The sequence below is a fragment of the Musca autumnalis genome, unplaced genomic scaffold, assembly GCF_047663935.1.
Source record: "Musca autumnalis isolate F117 unplaced genomic scaffold, ASM4766393v1 scaffold_1, whole genome shotgun sequence".
Classification (NCBI taxonomy): Eukaryota; Metazoa; Arthropoda; class Insecta; order Diptera; family Muscidae; genus Musca; species Musca autumnalis.
In genome coordinates, this window is record NW_027411644.1 from 108,443,952 (window position 1) to 108,470,935 (window position 26,984).

At 35.9% G+C, this 26,984-nt stretch overlaps 1 protein-coding gene across 2 annotated transcripts in view; it reads right to left on the bottom strand.

Moving 5' to 3' along the window:
* Window positions 1-4,227: 4,227 nt before the first annotated feature.
* The window catches only part of LOC141404208 (aquaporin AQPcic-like), a 93,447-nt gene continuing 70,690 nt past the window's right edge, over window positions 4,228-26,984 (bottom strand). The window contains exons 1-3 of one of the 2 annotated variants that reach the window (XM_073987578.1): window positions 25,794-25,974; window positions 4,764-5,325; window positions 4,228-4,695 (exon numbers count right to left, since the gene is read on the bottom strand). In XM_073987578.1, the coding sequence (XP_073843679.1) occupies window positions 4,486-4,695; window positions 4,764-5,297 (744 nt within the window). In that variant the 5' untranslated portion in view covers window positions 5,298-5,325; window positions 25,794-25,974 and the 3' untranslated portion in view covers window positions 4,228-4,485. Of the gene's footprint in view, window positions 4,696-4,763; window positions 5,326-25,793; window positions 25,975-26,984 lie in introns of those variants that run through there. The other variant, XM_073987586.1, reaches the window with a different exon arrangement.

The following is a 26,984-nucleotide window of genomic DNA, read 5'->3' on the forward strand; positions in this document are numbered from 1 at the left end:
GGGCTAGGGACTTGAGGACCTTGTTCCCACATCTCAGCTTCTAGCAGATTTATATAGCTATTATATAGCAGATTATATAGTCGAATGTGACCCCTAGAATTTAAGGGTAGTTTGTGGACGGAATTATGCTACCATCGACCTTAAAATTAAACTCAGTTCTCACCTCTGCCGTCCACATGGCGAGCAGAGTGGTCGTAGATTTTGTAGCGCATAGTTGCATACTCCTCGCGTGGAAAATGTGTTAAGACCATTAATATAGGAGTATAGCCTTTTACAAATTACAGCAGGGTAGGTACCTGACGCTAAGATCGTCCGTATACGTTACGATTTCAATGGCGGAATACAGGAAAGGTAGGGGTTAAACAGTTCCGGAGATATCACCCCACCTTGGAGAACTCCCTGTTTTATACCCCAGACAGACGGCAGAGTTAATTTGCATTAAAAATGTCCTAATTTGAATTAATTTTTCACCCTGACAGACGATAGTATCTGCATTTATGAAACAGCTGTTTTTGTTGTTTGTTTGTACCCAGCAGACCATTTCATAAAGCTTTACAAAAGTTCGCCAAAATATGCGAAACAAATACACTTTCTACCTTTGATCTTTTCACCACGATGAAGCAAAAATAAATTTAATTTATTCGCGATATTTTTGAGTCTTTTTAATATTATTAAAATATTGCAAAACTTTAAAAAACATTTGAGGAAGATATAATTTTCGATAGAATTGGTATGGTGGGTAATGAAATTTTTTGTGAAAATAAAAATTTGAAAAAGAGATTTGTTAGAAGGCGTGAAAAACGATTCGCTGCTATTCTACTCGCGAAAGACAACTACTTATTTTGAAGAAACGCGAAAATTGCTGATTTGCTTTCCCTTTTTATTTTCTTAAACATGGAAATTTGACAAAAGACAATTAATTTTAAACAGCATTGCCATATTGAAATTGCTAAATTCAGTTTAAATTTCCTTTGATTTTGTGCATTAAGAATGTGGATAATGCACGAATTAATTTGAATTAAGACAGTTAATGCAAATTAACGCTGCCGTCTGTCTAGGGTATTACTTTACGGGGCTTGGACTTATTGTTCCTTAGTTCCACATACGACATATAATTCATTACCCATAGTTTCAAACTTGGCCGGAGGGTAGTCTGCAGTCCTCAAACAGCGTGGAGAGGTTGACAGTATCAAAGGCTTTTGATATGTCAAGCGCCAATATCACACGGCTTGCTCTGGTTGAGTCCTCGATTAATATGAGTGGAGATGGCGTGCAGCCATGTTGTGGTGCTGTGCTGCTTACGGAACCCATGATGAAGACCGAAAAACTGGATAGCTATTTCCTGCGCTGTGGACCACTAAAGCCTCAAGGTTCTTTACTATGGACGACAAATGCGAAATCGGTCTCTAAGATTCACTTTTGCTGGCATCCTTGCTTGGCTTCAGTAGCGGGAGCTCCCTGCCTATTTTCCTGACTTCGGGTCGATGTGGGTGGCTAGCGATAAGTTGAGAACTTTAGTGAGATACTCGACTCCCGGCACATCCATCTGTTTCAACATTACCATGGAGAAGAGATCTAATGCGACGTAGTACTCTTCTCTTCGACCTGTCACTCCCGGGGTGCTCGACAAACTGTCGATTGAAATAACTTACGCACCTCTTCGGATCAGTCAGCTTAACATCGCCAAATGTGACAGAGGTCCAATCTTCCTTATTTCCAGGGTTCGAGAGGTATCTAACCATTGCCCACAATTCACTCAACCTCATTCTGCTACCTATACATCAGAAGGATTGGGCAGATCTCTGGAGCAGTGATTAGTGAACTCCCTAAAACTAGGCCAATTAGCTTTCTCATGATTAATAAAAGTGTGGAAAGATGGTCTGATCCAAGAGAAACGGTGGGTTGTCTGGTAACGTCAATCGTCAGACCAGGGCCCTATTCCACGAAACAACTTATAGCTTTTCGCTGTGCACCTATCAAAAAGTAATTATTTTGAAAAGTGATTTTCTTTTTGTTCCACAAAATTACTTTTCAGTTTCTCTTTGTACTTAGCAAATTTTACTATCACTGTTCTTTTTCGCAAAGTTGTTGTGCTCTCTTGCTTCATCTTGACAAGTCTCTCCGTTATCTTGCAAAGTGTGGGTGCTATTTGTTCCACAGAACATTTGATCATTTTCGCATTATTTTCAACTTGGCAATGTATAATGATGGGGTGGTTCGGGGGTCGGAAGTTCGGAATGGGTTTGTTCGCAGGCTAGAAGGTCAGAAGGGTATGGTTCGCAGGGTGGAAGTTCTGAGGGCGATGATTCTTAGGGTGGAAGTTAGGAGAGGGGAGGTTCAGAGGGGGAGGTTCGGAGGGTGGAATTTCGGAAAAATTAATTCGATCCTAATAATTTCTTATCTTTATCGTGTTTTCAATTATTCCGAACAAAATCTGCCGTCGTTACATTTTAAAAACTTTACTTTTTTAACAATGTACATTGGCATAGAAGACGTTTACGCAAATTTTAGGCAAACATCAATATTTGGTCTGCAAAAAAAAAATGCTAAGTTTTCCGTGGAACAACACGCAGAGAAAAAAATATGTTTGATCCAACAATATTCCAAGAGCAAAATATGTATTGTTAACATATTGTTGGATTCCTTATGTAGTATTGTGAATCCAACAATTGTTTTTGTTAATTCCAAAAATAGTTTGTGTCAACTGAACAATATTTCTCTCTCTTCTACAAAATTTTTTTCTCTTCTCTCGCTATTCGATGCCGTGTTGAAAAAACAATTTTGGTGAGTTGTGGTGTTTGTATGACATGCTGCCTTTATCTTTGTTTTTGTGTGTATGTATACCAACAATGAGACTCTTGTTTTTATTTGTTTCTGTTTTATTTCATTCTTCTTCTTTATTTCATTCTTCTTTCCTTTTCATGTTTGTTATGGTGTTTAATTATTCCTTATGTTGTGCTGGATGCTTGTGGCTTTTTGTTTGTCTTTGTTGTCAGCTAAAGTAGCAAACCATGTATTGTGTTCATCAATGCTCGTAATATTATACGCGATATTTATATCAAAGTTGTGTGAAAAGTGTATATGAGAAGTATATACACTCAAATCAAAAAATTTAGTATCTGGTTTTCAGGGCTGACAATATGTTTTGTAAAAAATTTAGATTATGATTGTTCCTACAATCGGTGTTGTTAACAATTTTTACAATATTTCGGAAATTCGAAAGTTGTGTTTGTTTTCTATGTTCGGAACAAAAGATGGTATTTTTGGATTTGTATTACAATGTTTGTACAAAACAAACACATTTTTGGAACCAAAATAGATATTTTTGTTCCAACAAAACCGAAAAATATTTTTTCTCTGCGTCAAAAGAGCACAAATTTTTGCACAATCTTAGCAAAATAAACTTTGCAGTTACAACTTTTCACTTAGCAGAAGAGGACGTTTTGGAACAGAAATCAAAAAGAGAGCAACAATTTTTTGAAAACTTTAGCAACTTATCACTTATCAAAAATATTGCTAAGTGGAAAATGAAAAGTTCATAAGTTGTTTCGAGGAATTGGGCCCAGGTGACACGGTAGTTATGTCTTGGAAACTGTGACACTCTCCACTAATTCTGGTAGGTGCCCGTGCAAAACGTAGATCAAACAATCCGCTCAGCCAGCAGCTCTATTGGAGCGATTGGTTCTTACAGTGTACTGTTGCCACAAGTGGCAATATACTATCATTGAGCAAAAATATATAATGTGACTGTGCTCTTTAATGTGTTGAGAAGTGTTTCCTGTGTTTTAATATTTGGACCACAAACGTTCTCACTTTGACCATGGTACGTTGTCAATTCTCGAGACCGTTGACACCATCTCGTTGTCAAATTGACAACGGCGTGCTCATTTCGACCACAAACGGCGTAGATACACTATCAACAACGCATGCGGTCAGTTTGACCACGTATTGTGTTATTTTTTCTCTAGGTGTAGGCTTACATAAAACAAAAAAATCATCCACATTCGCAACATTTTTTTAATTAATTTATTTATTAAAATTCAACAAAATTAAATGCATTTACAAAAAAATGATATTGTCAATTTCTCTGCGTGCCGTTAAAACACATTCGAGAATTTCATATAAAATTATAATATTTTTTTAATTGATTGACTTTTAAGTAAAAATGAGACACACTTTTATTTTAACTTAATAAATAGTTATGTGTATGTTTTGTATGTATGTGTGTTTGTTTCTTGATCTAAGCTATTTTTGATTCTCTTACAAAAACAACAAAATTTACTTTTATTACTCGGTAATAGAAGACAAAAACAGATTACAAAATAAATTCTATATTTGGTGTTTTTTTAAGATTTAACATTCGCTTAAATGATATAACTTATTTGAAGAAGAAAAAATTGTATCATATGGCAACACTATTCTCAACGGAATAGCACTAAGAAATCGTCCTAATGATGATTATTCTGGTGATGACTGATGGTTGACTTATGACAATGGAACTTCTTCATAAGTGCGCAATTTGCTGTTGACTTCTTCTTTGACTTCACGTCTGAACACAATCTTGTAACCGAAGGCAGCAATTACGGCGGCGGGCATGGGACCCAACCAGTATACCCAGTGGTTGGCGAAGTTGTTGTGCCACAAGGCAGGGCCGAAGGAACGGGCAGGATTCATACTGGCACCGGTGAAGGGACCCTGTTAGAAGGTAAGAGACGGGGTAAATATGTGTCAAAGTAAATGTGTTTGTTGTTTTTTATACTTACAGCTGTAATGGCCAAACAGGCAATAGCCAAACCAAAACGAATTGGCACGGAATCATGGAACTTGGAGTTACGTGGATCCCAGACACCACAGCATACCAAAATCAAAATAGCAGTGATGATGAATTCAATGGTGCAACCTTGCAAGGGAGAAATTTCAGGATGGGGCAATGTTACACACAAACCGGTCGATGGTGTGTTGATGACGCTGTCGGGCAATACAACCTTCAACAAACCGTAGCCAATGAAACCACCCAACATTTGACCACAGAAATAGACAATAGCCATGGGTGCAGAAATCATTTCGTAGATATAGGCAGCCACAGTGACGGTGGGATTCAAATGGGAACCGGATACACAACCGAAACATTGAATAACAACCATGACAACCAAACCGAAATTCAAACACAATTGCAAGTGATTGTTGTGGAAGACGTCGGTGCTGACACAGCCCATGCAACCCAAGAACACCAACATGGCTGTACCCAAAAGTTCAGCCAAGAAAATACAGATTTTATCCAAAGTATCAGTCTTCATTTTGAGTTTTGCACCTAACTTATAGCAACTGGAAAGAGAGAAGAAAAAAACAGAAAATTAGCAAAAATGAGAAAAAATTAGAAAGGAGTTTTGAATCCTAAAAAGTTTTGCTGATATTGTATGACCTAAGATAAATTATTATCGAAATAATTAAGAGGGGTAATTGTGTTAGTTAGTAAGGCATTGACTCAATAGTGACTCATAGCATAATATATTGGTGACTAATAGAAAACTTCTGGCTAAGACCGGAGAGACTAAGAGGAAAAGTTGGGTCCTAGTTGTAATGATTGAATGCTCTATTTTTTGCATCCGAGTATGTTTTCGCCATAGGCAGGTAAATTCGAAGTTGGGCCACATCGGCCCACGTTTTGGACTACGGACCTACCCATAATTTGACACTTGAGGTTCCCAGTGGTCTCCACCCAAAATTGTCAACACAGGTCCATATTTTGGTGTAGCCTCTATAAGGTTTTAGCCACGTTTTTTTGACGGAACTCACCCTAATTGGATACTTGAGGTTCCCAGTAGTCACGAACATTTTTTACCATAAATTGTCAACATATGTCCATGTTTTGGTATAGCCTCCATATAACGGTATCTCCCGATTTTCCATATTTTGAGGGTTTTAGCTAAATTTGTTGTTGGACCTACCCGTAATTTGACACTTGAGATTTCTAGTAGTCATACTTCCCATACTTCTCCACGCAAAATTGTCAACACAGGTCCATGTTTTGGTATAGCTTACATATAAGGCTACCTTCCGATTTTCAGTATTTTAAGGGTTTCAGCTACATTCTTTGACTGAAATATCCATAAATTGGCACTTGAGGTTCCCGCAAGTCACAAAACTTCTCCACCAAAAATTGTCAACATAGGTTCCTATTTTGGTATAGTCTCCATATAACTGTACCTTCCGATTTTCGGTACTTTGAAGGTTTTTGCTACATTTTTTAACTGAATTATCCGAAATTTGACATTTAAGTTTCTCTGCAGTCGTGAAACTTATCCAACAAAAAATTTATATATAGGATAATGTTTTGGTATAGCACCCATATAACGGTACCGATTTTCGGTATTTTGAGGGTTTTAAGTACTTTTTGACTGAAATACTCGTTATTTGACATTTGCGGTTCTCAGTCATCGAAAAACGTCTCCGCCAAAAATTCAAAACACCGGTCCATTTTTTGGTATAGCCTCCATATAACGGCACATCCCGATTTTTGGTATATTCAGGGTTTTAGCTACAGTTTCTGACTGAACAACCCATAATTTGAGGTTCCCAGTGGTCACGAAACTACTCCACCAAAAATTCTCAACAAAGGTCCAACCTTGTCTACAGCCCCGCATAGAGCTACCGCACGATAGAAGACATTTTTAGATATGTATATTTTCTGGGCTAAATTAAACCTAATTTATGGTATACTTTGTCAAAAAACTTTTCCGACTAAAATTGTGAACAAGTTTAGTTAAAAACATTTCATGGTGGTAGGTATAAAAAGTTCGGCCAGGCGATTTGTTACTTCTCCTATTTGGCAAAGGTGAATGAGGCTCTCATACTCTCAAACAATTTTGTTTCGATCTCTTTGATGTATGACGATCATATATATAAACAAATCCAAACTCCACTATCGCATATCAATCTTTACGGCCACTATCACCCACACGCAGAGAAAAAAATATGTTTGATCCAACAATATTCCAAGAGCAAAATATGTATTGTTAACATATTGTTGGATTCCTCATGTAGTATTGTAAATCCAAAAATAGTTTGTGTCAACTGAACAATATTTCTCTCTTTTCTTCGAAAATTTGTTTCTCTTCTCTCGCTATTCGATGCCGTGTTGAAAAAACAATTTTGGTGAGTTGTGGTGTGTTTGTATGACATGCTGCCTTTACCTCTGTTTTTGTGTGTATGTACTTGTGAGACTCTTGTTTTTATTTGTTTCTGTTTTGTTTCATTCTTCTTTCCTTTTCATGTTTGTTATGGTGTTTAATTATTCCTTATGTTGTGGTGGGTTCGTGTGGCTTTTTGTTTGTCTTTGTTGTCAGCCAATGCAGCAAACCATGTATTGTGTTCATCAATGATTGCAATATTATACGCGACATTTATATCCAAGTTATGCGAAAAGTGTATATGAGAAGTATATGCACTCAAATCAAAAATTTCTGGACTGGTTTTCTGTATTGACAATACTTTTTGTAAACAAAATTAGATTATGATAGTTCCTACAATCGGTATTGTTAACGATTTTAACAATATTGCGGAAATTCGAAAGTTGTTTTTGTTTTCTATGTTTGGAACAAAAGATGGTATTTTTGGATTTGGATTACAATGTTTGAACAAAACAAATACATTTTTGGAACCAAAACATATATTTTTGTTCCAACAAAAGCGAAAAATATTTTTTCTCTGCGTGCACCTGTACCTGTAGCACTTACGTCACTTATTTACTTAGCAATTATTAATTACCCGATGGCTTCCTTGAGATTTGTAGTCTTCATGTATTTGCTTTCAATAAATATTTGAATAATATCTGAGTCAATATTGTCAATCGATCGATCGATTTTTTTACCCACACAAGCATTTTGATAAACAACGAAACGCCTTGCCAAATGATTATATAATCAAGCTCGATGATGACTACTTTCAAAGACAATACTACTTGAGGTTGAAGGTAATTACGTGCCACATGTAGTTTATAATTGAACGAATATTTGTTGGTAAATATTTATTTAGCAAAATGTTGCAACAAATTTTTTGTTTATACTCTGCTTATACCCTACAAAACAATGGGAAGAGGGTGTTATAAATAAGTTTGATTTGCCAAAAATATCATGTGTCACCTCGAAATATTGGTCCTACATCCACCTGGTATACTGATATTCATATATGTATATGTATATGCGTTGGTCTGTCCATAATAAACTCTAATCAAAATTAGGGTCGTAAAGGAGGGTTAAGGGAATGGGTTATGGACCAATTGTCTCAAAATGTTGAATGCTATCTGGGTTTCAACGAAAAGGGGTTTTACCTTTTTTACTTGTTTGACATACCCTTGCATAGCTCTGCAACTCCAATCTCCCTTTTAGAAAATGCCATTGACCCAACTGACAACAATTGATAGAATATTATCATCATTGCCATCGACATATGAATACTCAGATCAATTGACAATGTCAATTATTAAACTATTATTGACTGTAAATAATATGGATGTTTTTACTCAACTATCCAATCATCAATGGCACCTCATAAAGTGTCAACAAATAGAGAGGAGTTCTAGTTGTTCGCAAAAAACCACGATCGTCACCAATCGAAGTACCATGCAAAATTGATTGATGAAGCAAAGAGACATGGTGGGCACAACTTTAAGTGTGGTTGGCAAAATGTCAAATATTGATAAAAGAAAAACAATGTCTTAAAGTGCGTCAACAAGACAGGCAAATATTAAATGAAATCACCACAGAAAGCAACAACAATTGTATGAATAATTCTGGAAAAATACGCGCTATACGCACTTTAATAATTGTTAAAATAAAAGAAAACAAGCAGAAAATGAGGAATGAGGACAACAACAGTTGCAATTATTATTCAATTGCATGTGATAAGAATGCAAGATGCATTACGGTCACTAAACTTGCAATATTGCGCAGGGTTGAGGCTACGAACGCATTGCACAGTGTGTAAGTCAAATAGGTGACTGACTGAGTAAGACGGATAAAAAAAAAAACTGAAAAAGTGGGCCGAAAAGGGGGTGGCACTAAACTGTGATAATACCAAGTTTATGCCATCAGCAAGTACACTCGCACCATTAAATGAAATCCCAATAGGCTTTAAGAGTTCCTATTGAATACCTTAATGCAGAAAGCCGACAGTTTAGATGCACGTATAGGACCTACCATCAAACAAATTCTCAGGTGAACACTATAATCCCCAATTTTGCTTATCTGCAGTTATTAAACTGTTTTCGTATCATATTTTTTACCGCAGATAGTCCTCGCGTAAGTAGGATCATTAAATTGTTGATAATTCGTTCAGAAAGCGTGTGCTATACCACAACGTGAAACTATACCCAGAATTTTCGTTGGAAAAGTTTATTGGCCATTGAAAACCATAAATGCCAAATTGCATCCACATTAAGCGGAAAACATAGATAAAAATGTAAAAAATATCCGTACTGGGTTACCGGGTGGTACCGCTTATGGGGGCTTTTCAAAAACGTGGGCATATGTCCACAAAGTACAGTTATATGGGGACTATTCCAAAACATGGACCTATTTTCAAAAAGTTACCAAAGAAGTTTTCTAGTGACGGGGAGCCCCAACCTAGTATACAGTCCTCCAGATCCAGATTACAACGGAGTATTTTTTGGGAAAAACTTTAGTTTGTTTACAGAATTTTAGGCGAAGAGTCTTGTATCCGTCCATAGGTCAAAATAAATATTTTACTATCATAAACTGAGAATGTACTTATGTAGTCGAAAACGTCTGATACTTTCTCTCAAATTTATCTTATATAACACCCACTAAATCAAGCATGCATACATATAATGATTATCTTCTTGTGACACGACTTAAATATTATAAATTATCTCCCAAAATTTTGCAGCATTACATTCTGTGAGTATAGGAAATGACGCACTTCTATTCTATTCATGTTTCAAAATCACATTATAAAACAAAAGTTTTCATTATGTCCGCACATACATACTATGTATGTTTGTTTTAATCATTTATTAATATAAAGAAACGAAATTATTTCTTATCATTTGCAAGTCTTGACGGATGGATGAATTTTGTTTATTTAAGAACAAAATTTAATTTTAGTCTTAGTTATCATTTTTGTTACACCCAAGGAAAAATGTTCAGTGAAAACTGAATTTTTCAGAATCTGTGAATTATTAGAGTTATATGCGGCAGATTTTCTTTTGATATTTGGAATTCATATGCTTAGATCACTAAAATATAAACTCTAACAAATGATGAATTGATGGTAGATCTGTCATGTAGCCATAAAAGATGTAGTGTTTATCAGGCTGAGCACGAAAGCAGCAGAATTGGTTAAATGACTTCAAACCCGTCTCACAGGACCCGTGACTATATACATATCACTCATTTACTCAAGAAGTGACACATCTCAAAAAATTCAGTTGCGAGAAAAAAGCGTTTTAAGCTGGCTATTGAAATTGAACTTCCCAACTTTCATAAACTCAAAAACTTTTTTGTTGTATTATGCGAAACCCGTAGTAATTGAGCTGTAAATCGAGATATAAATGAAATTACACACAAAATAAAGTAGAAGTCATAGAAAAAACAGAAAGATACTTTTTTGTGTTATGCCACTCTTAGTATGGCATAGATCCTATTTAAATTTGCCAAAAACTTATACTGGCTTTGCAAAAACACATAAATACTCCATTTGTATACCCTCCACCATAGTATAGAGTTTGTTTTTTCTGTTTGTAGCACATCGAACTAATCATTTGCGACCCTATAAAATATATATGAGGCGCCCAGCGCCAAAACAGCCTAACCCACATACCCAAAAAAATCAAACAGTTTATAAATATCTAACCGGAACCTTTTGAAATAACTACTAAAAAATTCCATATTACATTGAATCTTCTAATATAATGCAATATGGAATTTTTATACCCTACACCACTATGTGGAGAGGGTATTATAAGTTGGTTTTGGGCAAAAAGTTTGTAACGCATCGAAATAATGGTCGTAGACCCATACTTATATATACCAAAATGAATGTCTCGACGAGCTGAGTCTATCTGGCTATGTGTGTCCGTCCGTCCGTCTGTCCATCTAAACCTTGTAATCACGCTACAGGTCGCAATTTTGATCGGATCGTCACGAAATTTTGGATGTTGATGGGGGTCCCGGAGGGGAAGAAGCCTATTGGTTTTGGTGATGGTCGGATAATATTTAGGGGTCGGAAAGGGCAAAAAACTTAGGTGGATAAAAAGACAACGTTTTTTTCCAAAGCGAATATCTCAGCTTCTGTATGGGGTATACCAAAAGCAAAACCTGACAATGAAAGTAGAAAATATCACCTTTCTAATGATGTAAAGTAGGTGCTCGTAGGTGATCAAACAACGAAGATATCACAATAGTAGCAAATAAAACCCCAATTTTCATTTTTGCGATTTTCATTATATTGACGAATATCACAGCTTTGGTTGAAAATTTTCCAAAAGCAAAGCCTGACTATGAAAGTAGAAGATCCCATCTTTTCAATGATGCAAACTAGGTCTGCGTAGGTAACCAAATAACGGAGATATCGCAATAGTTGGTAATACATCCCATTTTTCTATTTTTTGGAAATCACGCTACAGGTCGCAATTTTGATCGGAACGTCACGAAAATTTGAGGGTTAATGGGGGTCTCACAAATTAAGAAGCCTATTGATTTTGGTGATGGTCGGATAATATTTAGGGGTCGAAATGGGCAAACACTTATTTGGAGAAAAGACAACATTTTATTTTAAAGCCAATATCTCTATTTTTTTAAGAGGTATATCAAAAGAAAAACCTGGCAAGGAAAGTAGAAAATATCACCTTTACAACGATGTAAAGTAGGTTGTCGTAGGTGGTCAAATAGCAGAGATATGACAATAGTCAATAATGCATCCCATTTTCCGATTTTTTTGTAATCACGCCACAGGTCGCAATTTTGATCGGATCGTCACGAAATTTTGGGGGTTAATGGGGGTCCCAAAGAGAAAGAAGCCTATTGATTTTGATGATGGTCAATTAATATTCAGGGGTCGGAATGGGCAAACACTTATTTGGAGAACGGTCAACCTTTTTTTTCAAAGCAAATATCTCTTTTTCTTTAAGAGGTATATCAAAAGCAAAACCTGGCAAGGAAAGTAGAAAATATCACCTTTACAACGATGTAAAGTAGGTTGTCGTAGGTGGTCAAATAGCAGAGATATGCAAATAGTCGATAATGCATCCCATTTCCGATTTTTTTGTAATCACGCCACAGGTCGCAATTTTGATCGGATCGTCAGGAAATTTTAGGGGTTAATGGGGGTCCCACAGAGGAAGAAGCCTACTGATTTTAATGATGGTCGGATAATATTCAGGTGTCGGAATGGGCAAAAACTCATTTGGAGACAAATTCAAAGTTTTATTCTTTGTGTAGGGGTATTCTAGTAGGGGTATTCCAACGGCAAAGCCTGTCAATGGAAGAAGAAAATATTACCTTTACATTGGTGTAAAGCAGGTTGGCGAATGTGGTCAAACAAGGGAGATACCACAATAGTCGGTAATGCATCCAATTCTTCCATTTTTTGCAATCAAGCTACAGGTCGTAATTTTGATCGGATGGTCACGAAATTTTGGTTGCTTATGGGGGTCCCAGAGAGAAAGAGACATATTATTTTCGGTGGTAGTCGGATTATATTCCCTAAAAAAAATGTTTACCAGTGGAAAGCTTATGCACAGGGGTAGTGGTGTAGGGTATCACATGGTCGGCCCCGTCCCGACTATAGCCTTTGCTCACTTGTTTAGAATTAATTTCAAAATTTTTCCGTTATATCTTTACAGTCAGTTTGATTTTTTGGGCATGTTGGTTAGGCCGTTTTGGCGCGGAGCGCCTCATATATTCTTGATCAGGATAAAATGCTAAGACTATCTAGCCATGTCCATATGTCTGTCCGTCTGTTGTAATCACACTAGCGTCCGCAATAATTGAGATAGAACGCTAAAATTTTGCACCCGAGAGTCTTTATTCCATAGGCAGATAAAGTTTTAATATGAGTTATATACTAGGTCCACGTTTTGGCATAGCCCCCATATAAGGGTACCTCCCGATTTAAGGTATTTCAGCTACATTTTCCTCCCAAATTGGCTCCAATTTGGCTCTTGGAGTTTCAAGAGATCAAAAAATTTCTGCACCAAAAATGGTAAAGATAGGTCCACGTTTTGGTATAGGTCCTCCTCCGGTACATCCCACTTAAACGTATTTTGAGGCTTTTAGATCTAGTTTTGACCGAAATAGCTGAAATTTGACATTTGAGGTTCCCAATGACCAAAAAACTTCTCTAGCAAAAATTGCCAGGATAGGTCCATGTTTTGGTATAGCCCCCATATAACCGTACCTCCCGACTTAAAGCATTTTGATTTGACATTTGAGGTTCTCAATGATTACGAAACATCTTCACTAAAAATTGGTATAGCCCCATATAACGGTACCGCCCGATTTCAAGTATTTTGACGTTTTTAGCTACATTTGCAGACCGAATTAGCTATAATTTGTCATTTAGGTTTCCCAGTAATCAAGAAACTTCTCCAACAAACATTATGGACATAGGTCCACGTATTATTGTAGCTCCCATATAAGGATACCGAGCGACCGATCTGAGTATTTCATAGTGGAGGGTATAAAAAGTTCGGCCCAGCCTAACCTACCGCTTTTTTACTTGTTTCTTCTCTCTCCCTCTCTCTCTCTTTATCAGTACAAACCGTAGGCCCAGTCGAGCTTTTTTACTTGTTTCGTCTCTCCCCCTCTCTCTCTCTGTCTCACTCTATCAGTACAAACCGTAGATCAACAACCGGGATGTGCCAACTGTTCCGAGGTAAAAATCGCCACAGACAAGTTGTGGTAGAAACCACCACAAATCTCTAGAGTTTTTGAGAGAGAGCGGGGTGATAATTGCTCCTCAATACTCTTTCCTACCCCCTATTGACCAAAAACTCAATTTTCTTTCCCGAGTATTTTGTGCGTGTAAACTTCCTTTGTGCGTGTAAACTACCTTTGTGCGTGTAAACTCCCTTTTCCATTTAAAGTTGGTTCAGGCGCACCGTGTAAAGTAATTCGGTAAAAAAAAAAAAACTCCGACACTAAATGATTTTTTTATCAGCACGTTGGACAATTTTTTGAAGTCACTCACTGTGAGCAGACATATATCTGAAAACAAGGTTTAGAGCCTGAGATATGGGTCCCGAAATGGCCCGATATTCATTTGTTGTAGACTGTGAACTATTTACGCCCACCACACAAACAAAATGTACGCTGGAAAATGCTATTTATTTTCATTACATATTATGGATCTGTTCCATTTAAGACAATGATGTTTTTAGACTATTGTTCGTTACGAAGTTTTTCGGCAATTCACACACATATGACCCGAATGAAATGAAAAACGTACGCAAGGGAACAAATGTTTTCATTTATTTTTGTTTTTGTTTTTTTTTTTTTTTTTTTTTTTTTTTTTTTTTGTCGTATCTATGAACATTGTAGTTTCAGAATCCGCAAAAACTTCTCAGGTGTAAGGACCTTCCAAATTTAAATGGTTCGGACGCACCGTTCCCACTGTCATAGATAGATTGACAATAATTTGTATACATTCACATTTTAATCTAACCTCTTCTTGTTCGACGCTGATTTAGGTCCACCATTCCTGTTGTTGTTCTTTTGTACAGTCGCAGCCTGAAGTAACTTAGCTGTTAGCAAGGTCAAAATCGTGAAGATCAAATTTATTTTATAAGTTTTCCTTGCTTTTGGTCTATTAATACATAGACCAAAAACCGACCAAAATCAAACAAACAACCAATTTCAAAATTTATCCAAGATCTCAGTCGTGGCACAATTACCCAGGTAGTGGCATCACACCAGCTCATCGAATATAAAAAGTCAAATCCCTTTAAAACAAGTAAAAAAGTGTCAGTCGGCTTTGCCGACAGATATATACCCTATTTAAGGTCTCTTCTGAATTTTGTGGCCCTTTTTGGAAATCTGGACTTGCCGACAAAAATGTGGATTAGGAATTAACTGCACTAAGACACAAATGTTGAACTCTTGTGGGGGAGGTACCCTTAGGGAGGACCGATATGGGCTATTTTAGAAGTTAAACTAAATTTTGGCAAAATATTAGAAGGTCCAAAGTTTGGACCAAATTGGTTGCCCCATTCAAGTGAAATCGTCCTAGCATTTTAGTGACATTTTTTAAATATTGGGGAGAAGTACCGGAAGTTGTGGACTGGTATTGCCCCATGAAACTAAGTTTGGATATAATATGACGAAGACCAAATGTTGGACCAAACCGGTTGAACAGTTCGAGAGTTATCCTTCTTTCCGAGAGCCACATATGGTGACATAGGGGTTTTTTACACCTTTCGGGCTGTTTTACCGTCTAATGGAGGTAGCAAATGCAAATCGCTTCAACACAAATCAAAGTAATTCGAGAGTAGGTCTTAAAGTGAACTTATCCGAAATTTTGTGTGGGAGGTACCAAAAGGAGGAGACAAATATAGTCCATTTTCGAACCTGATCTATATCTGGAAGATATATTAGTATGTGCGAAGTATGGATTACATCGGTCAATCCCTTCAAAAGTTATCGTGCGCAAAATTTTTCCGAACATGTTTAAACTTTTGTGGGGGAGGTACCTGAAGGAGTTTACCGATATGGCTTATCTTCGAATTTAAACTATGTTTGGACAAAATATTACGAAGGCCAAATTTTGGAACGAATCTGCAGATCCTTTCGAGTGTTATCATGCTCTCCAAACACTACACTCGGTGTCATAGGGGCTCTTTGCATCTTTTAGGCTATTTTCTCAGGAAGTATGGGCTTGCCCCTAATGAAACTTGTACCGTCGTATGGGGGGCAGTGAATAAAAGTTGTTGCAAGAAAAAGCGAAGCGATTCGAGAGCAAGTGCTAAACTGAACTTTTCCGAAATTTTGTGTGGGAGGTACCCGAATGCGTGGACCGATTGGGTCCATATTGGAACCTCATCTAAGTTTGGTAGAAATATCACGATGTGCTAAGTATGGACCTAGTCGGTTATTCCCTTCAAGAGTTATGGTGCGCACAAATTTTCCAAACATTTACGAACTTTCGTGGGGGAGGTACCGGAAGGAGTGGATCTATATAACCCATCTTCGTACTTAAACTAAGTTAAGACAAAATATTGCGATAGCCAACTTTTGGACCAAATCGGTTCATCCGTTCGAGAGTTATCGTGCGCACCAGCCAGCCAGACAGACAGACGGACAGACAGACGAACGGACAGACGAACGGACAGACGAACGGACATTGCTTAATCGACTCCAAATTGTCTGAAACACATTTCGTCCAAACATACTTGGGGTCTAAAACCATTATTTCGATGAGGCACATTTTGCCCGTATGAAAGTGTATATACCCTCGTTAGCATAGATGCTGAGGGTATAAAAAATTATTTTTGTTGTAATTTGCCCAACAACATAAAGAAAATTTTGACATAACATATTCAAAATTTTACGATGCTACTACCTGGGTAATTGTGCCATAATCTCAGTAAACAAAATTTCGAAAAAATATAAAAGAAATTTGATCTTGAAGATTTTGACCTTGGAGTCTCTACGGTTTGAAAATATGATCGTGAAAAAATTAAAATTTTTTTCATCTAGGCCTCAAATCTTTGGGACCCATAACCACGAAAGTGATGGGGAAAACGCCGAGACTCATGTAGGGTTAAATTATTTGGACGACTAAATCAGTTGAGCGTTTGCATTTTTCGAATTGAGAATATTATTGATCTAAAATATAAATAAGAAGTTGATATGCTTAGTTTTTTCTTGGGTTACCTAAGGATCACATGTTCATAGTGAGGGATATAAATATATGTATGTATTGCAATTTTAACAATTATAGGATTTATTTTTAGCATTTTTGTTACAGTACTTATTGAAAATTTTCCCACGAATTATTTATAAAACAAAATAATGATAAACATTTTCTAATATGTATTTGCAATCAGCTGATATGTAACTTGAGCATCAACATACAAATGCCATAATTGCAATTAACCACATTTCCACAACATATTAAAAACCACAATAGGGAGAGGCATTAATATTTCTAGCGGGTTTCATGTACGTAGTATGTATGTTTGTATTTTTTCTTTAGAATGCGGAATCTGTCAGGTATTTCAAAGATTTCAGTTGTGTTGATATTTGTGCATAGTAAAAATGTAAAACTATTGTTTTTTCATTTGGGAAGAAAACAGTAAAAATTGTAAAAGTTTCAAAGTTGAACTGCTCTCAAAGCAATTGTTCTGGCTTTTGGTGTATGTAATCGTTACTCTAGTAAAACAGTATCAAAACTTGGATATTCTTTGAAGCAAAGGAACAGAGTGATCATATCATTGCCATGAAGCAATTAAAAGCAACATAGTTCTATTTGAATTATAATTAATAGACTTAATTTCTTTAAATTTTTGTAGCCCCAAAAACACTGTGCATCATTATTGTTGTTCGTTGCGTTTGATGCTTGATCAAGTAAACAAAATTAACCACATATTAAACTCGAAGTGTTTTATGTGGGAAAACAGTTTGCATTTCAATGTAAACAAGTGAAATGAAATAACTTCTGTGTAGGCTTTTGAGGGAAAATATCTATAGGAAACTGATGGTGGCGGCGACGTACTTGGCAAGGTCACTTGTATCGAGAAAAATAAATCATGGAAATACTTATGTATGCAAAGCAATAAAAATCATGAAAGCAGATACTAAGAGATAAATATGTGGTCAACAGAATTTTGTTTTGCGACCATTACATGCAGGGTAACAAGGGGCAGATTCACCACTGGTGCGCCTTCGCCGATGTTATTGATTCAATATCGTCAAAGAGAAGGGTTGTAGATCTTCGATAAACTTACAATTTTCTCTTGGACGATCTTTATGTAGCATAAATAATAACGGCGCTGGCGAAGGCCCACCATTCTGTTATGGGCATCCTTTTGGCAATGGGCGAGCTCTTTGGCTGCCCAGGACCTCTCAGGGTAAGTCCCAACCTGCTCCACACCAGTCCAGATACCAAACATAAAAAAGTGTGTATCACTACCAACATAAAAGACCTCTTCCCACACCACGTATTCAAAATAGATTTTCAAACTTTTTGATTTTAAAAATGTACTTTATTTTAAAAACAAAACATTAATATCTGGACAATGGCCGAACAACTCAACTTTCTTCAACCAGTTAATCAATAAAATTTAATTGTTATTTTCTTGTTGTTTTCAAAGCAAAATTTTCATTTTTAATTTTATATTTTTTGAAATTTACTTTAAATTTATAGCGTACTATAAAAACCTTTGACCAAACAAAAAAACGTGTTTAATTTTCGTTATCTTTCGAGTATTTGCAATCGATTAATTTTATAAATAGCCAATAAATAATTGTATTCTAATCTGTTTTAATGCAAACGAATTACCAATATAAATTTATAGAAAAAACAATTCAGTTAATTATTCATTTAACAGTAACAATATATGAATTTAATATATTGTACAGTCTCGTTTTCTGTGAGATAAGGAATGTCTATTTAAATAGAATTTATTTCAAGTAGAATTAAATAAATTATTTGTTACACAGATTGCACAGGTCAATATACCGTAGGGTTGTCAAGGAGATTAAAATGTTAAAAAAATTAAAATTCTAAAACCGCAACTCAAATGAATTTCTAAACCACAAAGTTAAGTTGAGTATTTGCTATAGTACGATTATTTAACGAGTTGTACAAGGGGCTCATGACATTTATCAATAGATGGAAAATTGCATTTATTCACAAAACATTGGTAAGTAGCGAAAGGATCCGCTGATTTTTCAAACGGCGTAAATATATCAATTGCTAATTCGCTAAATAAGCCCCAACCGACCAGTATTGCTAAGTTTTATGTCAAAATATAAATTAAAATGCTTCGTCTTGTTTTTTACAGATTTCAGTAATTAACGATAAAAATATATCAGACTATCTATCACTACAGCATAATTTCCGAAATTAACGAACATTTTCGGAAAATTACCTACCAAAATAAAGTTGTCCTTTACCGGCATCGCAAGTGTTGCCAATGTTTATTTAATCTTCTCATTCGTAATTTCTAGTTAGTATGCGATGAAAATACTGCAAAGCACTGCTAATCGAACTAATAACAAAAGATTTTGTCTATCAATCGTATGATTAGTCAGCTTTTGGTTCACTTAAGTTCAACTGTAGCAAATAATCAGATGATTTACGCAAAACACTTTCAATTATACGAATATAAAATGTTCACAAAGTTAACTGATAACGTTAATATTTTATGGGTGTGAATGAGATAGATATTTAATGCAATTTTAACATTATTTGAAACAGATGTCTCAATAATATTAAAAACATCTTATCTCTGTAACTAAACTTAAGTTTAGAATGGCATGAAATGAAACAGTGATAATGAGCGGAATTCTCTTTTTCATTCACAAATAGAAAAATCTAGAAATATGTATGATGGATGTTTTTTTATTTACTTCACGTGCTTTCCTACTGTCATATCATACCAGCAAAAATTTGATATGCACATACCATTACTTCATGCATTACCGAGTAAAGAGAGCTCATTACTCTCCGCATTATCAGGCGGTATATTTATAATGGCTTACACATAACTACTTACTTTACTCATTATGAAGGAGTTACTAAGTAATGAGTACGGCGACACAGAGCTTGTGTATCCGACTACAAATCCTAGGGTTGTGTGTTCAAAGCTCAACGTCGGCATGGGAGTTTTTTGTTTACAAAATTGCGAAGATATGTTGATGTACATGCATGTGTTTAAACAACCCTAACTGTTCGTACGAGTCGCCTAATGTGGTTGGCTACAAATCAGAAGTTCGTGGGTTCAAAACAAACAAAAAAAATTAAAAACACGAAGAATGAGGAGTGTTGAATTCGAACTAAATTCACCTCAATTGTTCTAAAAATAGAACGTATGTTTTTTAGTTGTTTACTGTCGGTATGTGGTTAAATATGTACTTAAAAACATAATTAAGGAAGTACTTCCTTCCTATGAAATCCCCATGGAAATAAAGTAGTTTTACGGCCAATATGTAAGAATTTACTACTGCCAAAATTCACAGAATAAAGTCATTATTTGGCAATGATAATATTTGGTAATGATAAAGTAATTTTTCTGCGATAATACTCAATTTTTAAAATATGTATAAATCGGGTATTTTAACAATTTCAGAATTTCTTGAGACGTTTTATTGCCTACTCAAACTAATTATCCATAACATTTTACCTGCGAATATTTTGGGATACCCATTTTATAGGTGTATGTTAAGCGGACTAATGCAAAAAAGGACTATGAAAAGGTGACAATATCGATAAGTTGTCAATGAGAGTCGTATCTAAACGACTGAGCGAAATTTTTGCAAAACATTTCGAAGCTGAAAAACGACATCTTATGGTACTTTTACAGCTGTTCTTAAAATAAAGAACGAAAAGGACATTGAAGGAAGCGAGTTAGAAGGTCGAAATGCTCTGCGAAAAAATCCTTCATTCGATTTGACTGAAGACATGTCATCTCATAAATATGCTAAAACAACAGTTAACACAGATATAACGCTAATTTCAGATGCCTTACAGGGTCTTCTGCAGAAACTTCATCACGCCATAACTCGGAAGTTCGACTCACGGCGGATCTGTCCTTCGGGATTCTTAATATACTCACCAAGGGCTTTCATGCCCAGAAGGACATATCTCTGCCCCAAAATTTAGGTTCACAGTGTTATTTGTATCTCATCGAAATAATGGTTTTGAGACAATTTGCCCTCGAACAGATCAATCGAGTAGTTCAATTGTGCCTCTCGTGATATTATTTCAAACTTAGATTAGAATTTCAAAGATGGGTCATATCGGTCCACTCTTTCTTGTACATATCCTACAATAGTTCAACCAATCTCACGGCAGTGGGTTCTTTTTACCGGATTGACCTGAAACCAAAAGCGTTTTGGTCAGCGGCCTCCAACCGAGCATCAAAACTATGTTGCTACAACGACAACAATACGAGTAGTTCATCACTGTTCCCTAAAATGATGTGTACGATAGCTCTTGAAGAGAGTTAAAAAGCTTTACAGATTTCTTCCAGGCATGGATCGTGTTCGAATCCATACTATATAGCTTAAGGACATGTCTCGGACCGTTTTGAGGTTTTTTTTTTGCAGCGGGTTGCCCTCGCGGCCCCTATTACAACGGTACAATTTTTTCGGAGACATACAAAATCTCCTAAAAAAAAACTTTGGCGGCACAAAAAATGATTGGGAAAGTGTTTTTTACCCTTCAGGCTAACGATAATACTTTCAATGGTTGATACAGATAGCACACTATGCACCAAAACACATTTCAGTTGCCCCTTTGCACACAAAATGCCTCGTTCGACTACCAAACAACGCAACATTGCCACTTTCAGCAGTAGCAAAACTCAGCGTAATGATGACTTCCCTACATCTGCGCTGTGCGGATTCGGCCTTCAGAAGGATACTCAACATTACTTGGCTTCAAATATAATTTGCTTGTGCTCATTTATTCGAGAGATATCTCCTCTTGGCCCTCCAGCAAAAAAATAATAATTTACAGTAAGTGCAAAACGTCCAGTAGATCTGCACTGACATGTAGGGTGTCATAATATAGCAATTTTTAGGATGGCATACACCTCTGTATCTTCTGTTCTTTGATTTCAAGAAAGCCTTGGAGACCATGTAGGGAGTCCTTTGTCACCTCCTTTGTTTACAATTGTCATGGATGCAATAATGAATGAAAGACTACCTCAGAGAAAAGACATAACTTAGATTATGCAGATAATATCTGCATTATTTCTCACAAGATATCCAGTCAAAAGTAGAAGTCCTGGAGGTACTGGCTCGCAATGTTGTACATGAGCTAACCATCAAGAGTAACGCCAGGATGTCCTTTGTTATTCCTACTGTTCACAATTGACGTGGATGAAATAATGAATAAAGTCTGCTCTCAGAGAAGAGGCATAACATGGAGTCTCTTACAACAACTCGAAGACATATATTATGCAGATGATATATGTCTTCTTTCTCACAAAATATTCAGCATACAGTCAAAAGCAAACTGGCTCGCAATGTTGGACCTGAGATAAATATCAAGAAGACTAAGGTCATGGCAAATAACAACGCCAGTACAGAAAACATCATGTTACAACGCCAAGTAATTGCAAATGTCGATAGTTTCTGCTAGCGCTAGAGTTGTGTCGTTCATCAACGAATATGTTCAAAAGAACGATTCCCTGAAATGAACGCATGGAACCATATCCACCTCATTCGTGTATATAGATCAGTGTTCACCAGCAACAACAAATTCAACCGCTGCGTTTGTGTTGGGCACACCCTAGAGATTATCTATCCCTCTCTGGATAAACATCGTGTGCGTTAATTCATTGCTAAAACAAAGAAGATGGTCGGTGGTGAGAGCAACTTTCAAACTCACCACAATTGAGATTGTGTGTGTTCACACAGACACGGCTCGCGAGCCCTGTGGTAATTAACACTGATATAGATAATTTACCTTATCTCTTTCATTTAGCTCCTCGTGTTCATATACATAGCTCTTCTTGTTTATTAGGTTGAAATAATATATATTGAACGAAAATGAGCCAACGAACAAAATGAACGACCTGGTTCCTTTTGGGTGAAAGGTGAGACATATCGATCGATCCAGCAATGTCACAACGAGTTGTATTGCAGAAGCATACAAAATCAATAGGCCAAACAAAGTGAAAGCAGCATTCGAACGATTGAAAGTTGTATACAGAAGCTTGCAAATATCCAGGAAAAAGAAGCTTTAAACATTCGAAGCATGTAAAAAATCGATTCTGCTATACAGTAGTGAAATCTGCCTTGTAACAACTAACATAGAGCTGTGGAACTTAACAAAAAAAGGAGCCCATTCAAAAGCAGATAAAACGATGAACATGGATTCGGTACACATTAAGAAAATAATATTCATAGCGTAATCTAGTACTGAAAAAGAATCTAAACGATGAGAGAGGAGCTCTTAAACTTCACTTTATCCGAATTTTGTGTGGGAACTACCCGAAGGAGTGGACCATAGCCCATATTCCAACCTGATACATGACTACATGAAATAATATGATGTGCAAAGTCTTCATCAATCAGAAACTCCCTGCAAGAATTATCTTGCGGATTTGCCATTTTGTGTGATGCCGTCAAGGTTTCTTGGAACATTTTTCCCAATATCTCAGGAAATATGGACTTGCAAGACAAAAATTGTACCGTCGTAATGGAGCCGCATGGACAACCTGCTGAAAAAAAATTTCAAGACGATCTGAGAGAAGCTGTTAAAGTTCACTTTAATCGAATTTTGTGTGGAAGGTACCCGAAGGAGTGGACCAATACAGTTCATATTCGAACCCAATCTATATTTGGAACTCCCTTCGAAAGTTATCGTTCACACCATTTTAAAGACAAATTGTGAACTTTTGTGGGCGAGGTACCCAAAGGAGTGGACCGATAAGGCCCATGGTATAACACGGTGCTCTTAAATCACCCGGGAAGTTTTTGCTGATTCACAACTTTTACCGTTATAAAACAATAAAACGAAGTGACCCAAACGAACCTAAATATTTTCGTTGTCCATGGACCCCAACACGATAGAAAGTTTGCATCAGAACTCTTAAATATTTTTCTGGTAAACTAGCACAGTGTCAGTTAATGATATTTTCCGAAAAATTGCGCAGTCTCAAGGCCAAAACTTCCTGTAGGAGCGTTCCAATGCTCTTGGGATGTGCTAGAGAGTTTTTAATTATTGTCTTAGCTACACTTTCCGTCTTAGTGTTGGTTTAGCAGTTGTATGCCAAAATATTCAAAATCGTGGATGAAAAACTTCAAGTCAAAATCGGGAGGCTCGATTTTTAGGGTAGGCATATGATTTAATAGTTTTTTTTTTTTGCTCCGTCCATACAATTCGACCCGGCCTAATATGTATACATCAATACTCCAAAGAATTCATTACCACACGCAGAGAAGGAATATTGGAGAATCACGCTTATTCTAAGAGTAAAATAGTATATTGTAAATATCTAAAAATATATATTGTTGAAACAAACATATATTTGTGTCATTATGGTGCTCGACACACAATATATGGTTGCTGCAACAATATAATTTTTTTAATTATTTATAATACCCTATTTTGGTCTCAGAAGAATGGTTCTCTGTGCACAACCGAGGTTTCCAACCGTGGTCACAGTATATAGCAGATTATTTAAACGACATGTAAAGGTTAAGGAATTTAGGAAACATTACACAAAACAACATATCGCGCCTGTTGAACAAAAGAGGATAGTAACTCAAAATTTTATATTTTTCACTAGAGACAAAAAGCTGCTGATAAGTAATCACCCAAAAAAGTGAAAATTTCAAAATTTTGAGTTAATAACCTTTTGCTGAACATGTGCGATATGTTATTTGTCAATGAAAGTGGGTGGCATCGACGATGTGTGTTGAACACTATAACATTGAATAATAATAAAATTAACATCACCAAGCCTCAACATCTAAAATGATTGATGAGTGGCGAACGCGTAAACAAAAATTATGTTGCCTAGTGTAAGTAGCGTCAGTGGCGCCAAAACTAGCAACGTGCTGTCTACTGTCGACACTTTAACATTTGCTTTATAATATTACGTCAAAAAATCACTTAAAACATTGTTTCTATGTCACCATTCAAAGAGCTCTCCAGTGAATAGATAAGAAGGATAATCTTAATTTTTTGTAGATTTGATTAATTACTTTTTAGTTTTCATCAAACATTTTCACATTGTTTAGAATGTCAACGTTGCACAATAAATACATGTGTTCAAGCCTTTGGCTATTTTTTTTTCAGTGGTGGGTAAATCGATCAGTGAAATTTTGGCTTGCGTTTTCAGAGTGTTTAACTCCTCCATATTCGATATGACACATTAAACTAACTAAAGGATCGTTTTGATAATACTAAAACAAAATAAGTCTCCACTTGTCTCTTTAGAAATATTTTGGAAAACATATTTTTTTCATATCAAATCAATATCTATTTTAAATGGAAAAAATTTTGTTTTGATATATTTTAAAACTTATTTCACATTCGGATTTTTACGAGCTTTTTCCTTACTGCCATATATCTGAAGGAAAGCATTCACTGGTAAGATTGTTTTGCGAATTTGGAGTCTTCTTCCTGAACTACTTAAGTTACGAAAAGGTATGGGAGTTTCACATTGAACGAAAATAATAAATAAATTTCAAAACGTTTTGAAGCAATATGTGGGAATTAATTTTAAATTATAAATACGTTATTTATAATTTGTTTAACAATTTCAATATTATGTTCCATCTTTCCAAATTATTCCATTACTTTCTGTTGCCTGTTGAACTTTTGAATGAAATTTCTTTGTTGACGTTATCTCCCATCAAACAATGTTCATTAATTTTAAAATATAAACAAAGTCCATTTTTTATATTTTTGTAATTAGGTTTGTTCTTACTATATTTCGAAAAATATTTATTTTTTTAATATTATGTTTTATTTATTAGGTTTTAAAGTCATGCCACTTTCTTTAGTATATTGTGTCTTTTATATATTTTTGTTGTAAACTTTAGTGAAATAAATTATTCCAATATTATTTACTCTTGCATTTGGACTTTACTCACAAGTAATGAACGAATAAAAATAATAAATATATTCAAAAAATAGTCGACGTTAATTTATATTTTATTTTCTTATATATGGTGGAGATATAGCAACACGACAAATTTATGTTACCGGCGGCGTCAACGACAACTTGATGTGCCAACCAACGACAACGACGACTGTAAAAACTAAACTGAATACAATCATTTTAAGGGAACTGACCATATAGACCTAGTTCAGTTCATACAGAACAACAAAATTTACGAACAACACCACACAACACACTCACAATCAAATATCAGTTGCAGCAAAACCAACAACAGTACCGCACCAGTCCGCACATACATACATACGCACTAATTTTTGGTATATGGGAAATTTCAGACCAGATAAGAAGAACCACTGGAACGTGTTTCATTAATTAATATTTAATTGACTCTAAAAATATATCTTTTTTTGGGGGGGATATTGAGAATTGAAGTTATTAAAAGGTGTTAATTGAAAAAGCGTGGTTATATGGCAAAAAAGTCATGAGGTTAATCAAGATCGTAGACCCATACTTATATATAAATGAATGTCTCGACGAGCTGAGTGGATCTGGCTATGTGAGTCCGTCCGTCCGTCTGTCCATCTAAACCTTGTAATCACGCTACAGGTCGCAATTTTGATCGGATCGTCACGAAAATTTGGATGTTGATGAGGGTCCCGGAGGGGAAGAAGCCTATTTTGGTGATGGTCGGATAATATTTAGGGGTCGGAATGGGCAAAAAACTTATGTGGATAAAAAGACAACGTTTTTTTAAAGCGAATATCTCAGCTTCTGTATGAGGTATACCAAAACCAAAACCTGACAATGAAAGTAGAAAATATCACCTTTCTAATGGTGTTAAGTAGGTGATCAAACAACGAAGATATCACAATAGTCGCAAATAAAACCCAACTTTTCATTTTTGCGATTTTAATTAAAATGAAGAATATCACAGCTTTGGTTGAGGACTTTCCAAAAGCAAAGTCTGACTATGAAAATAGAAGATCCCATCAATACAATGATGCAAACTAGGTCGGCGTAGGTGACCAAATAACGGAGATATCGCAATAGTCGGTAATACATCCCATTTTTTTATAAAAAGACAAAATTTTTTCGAAAACAAATATATCAGCGTCTATAAGGAGTATATAAAAAGCAAAACCTGGCAAGGAAAGTAGAAAAT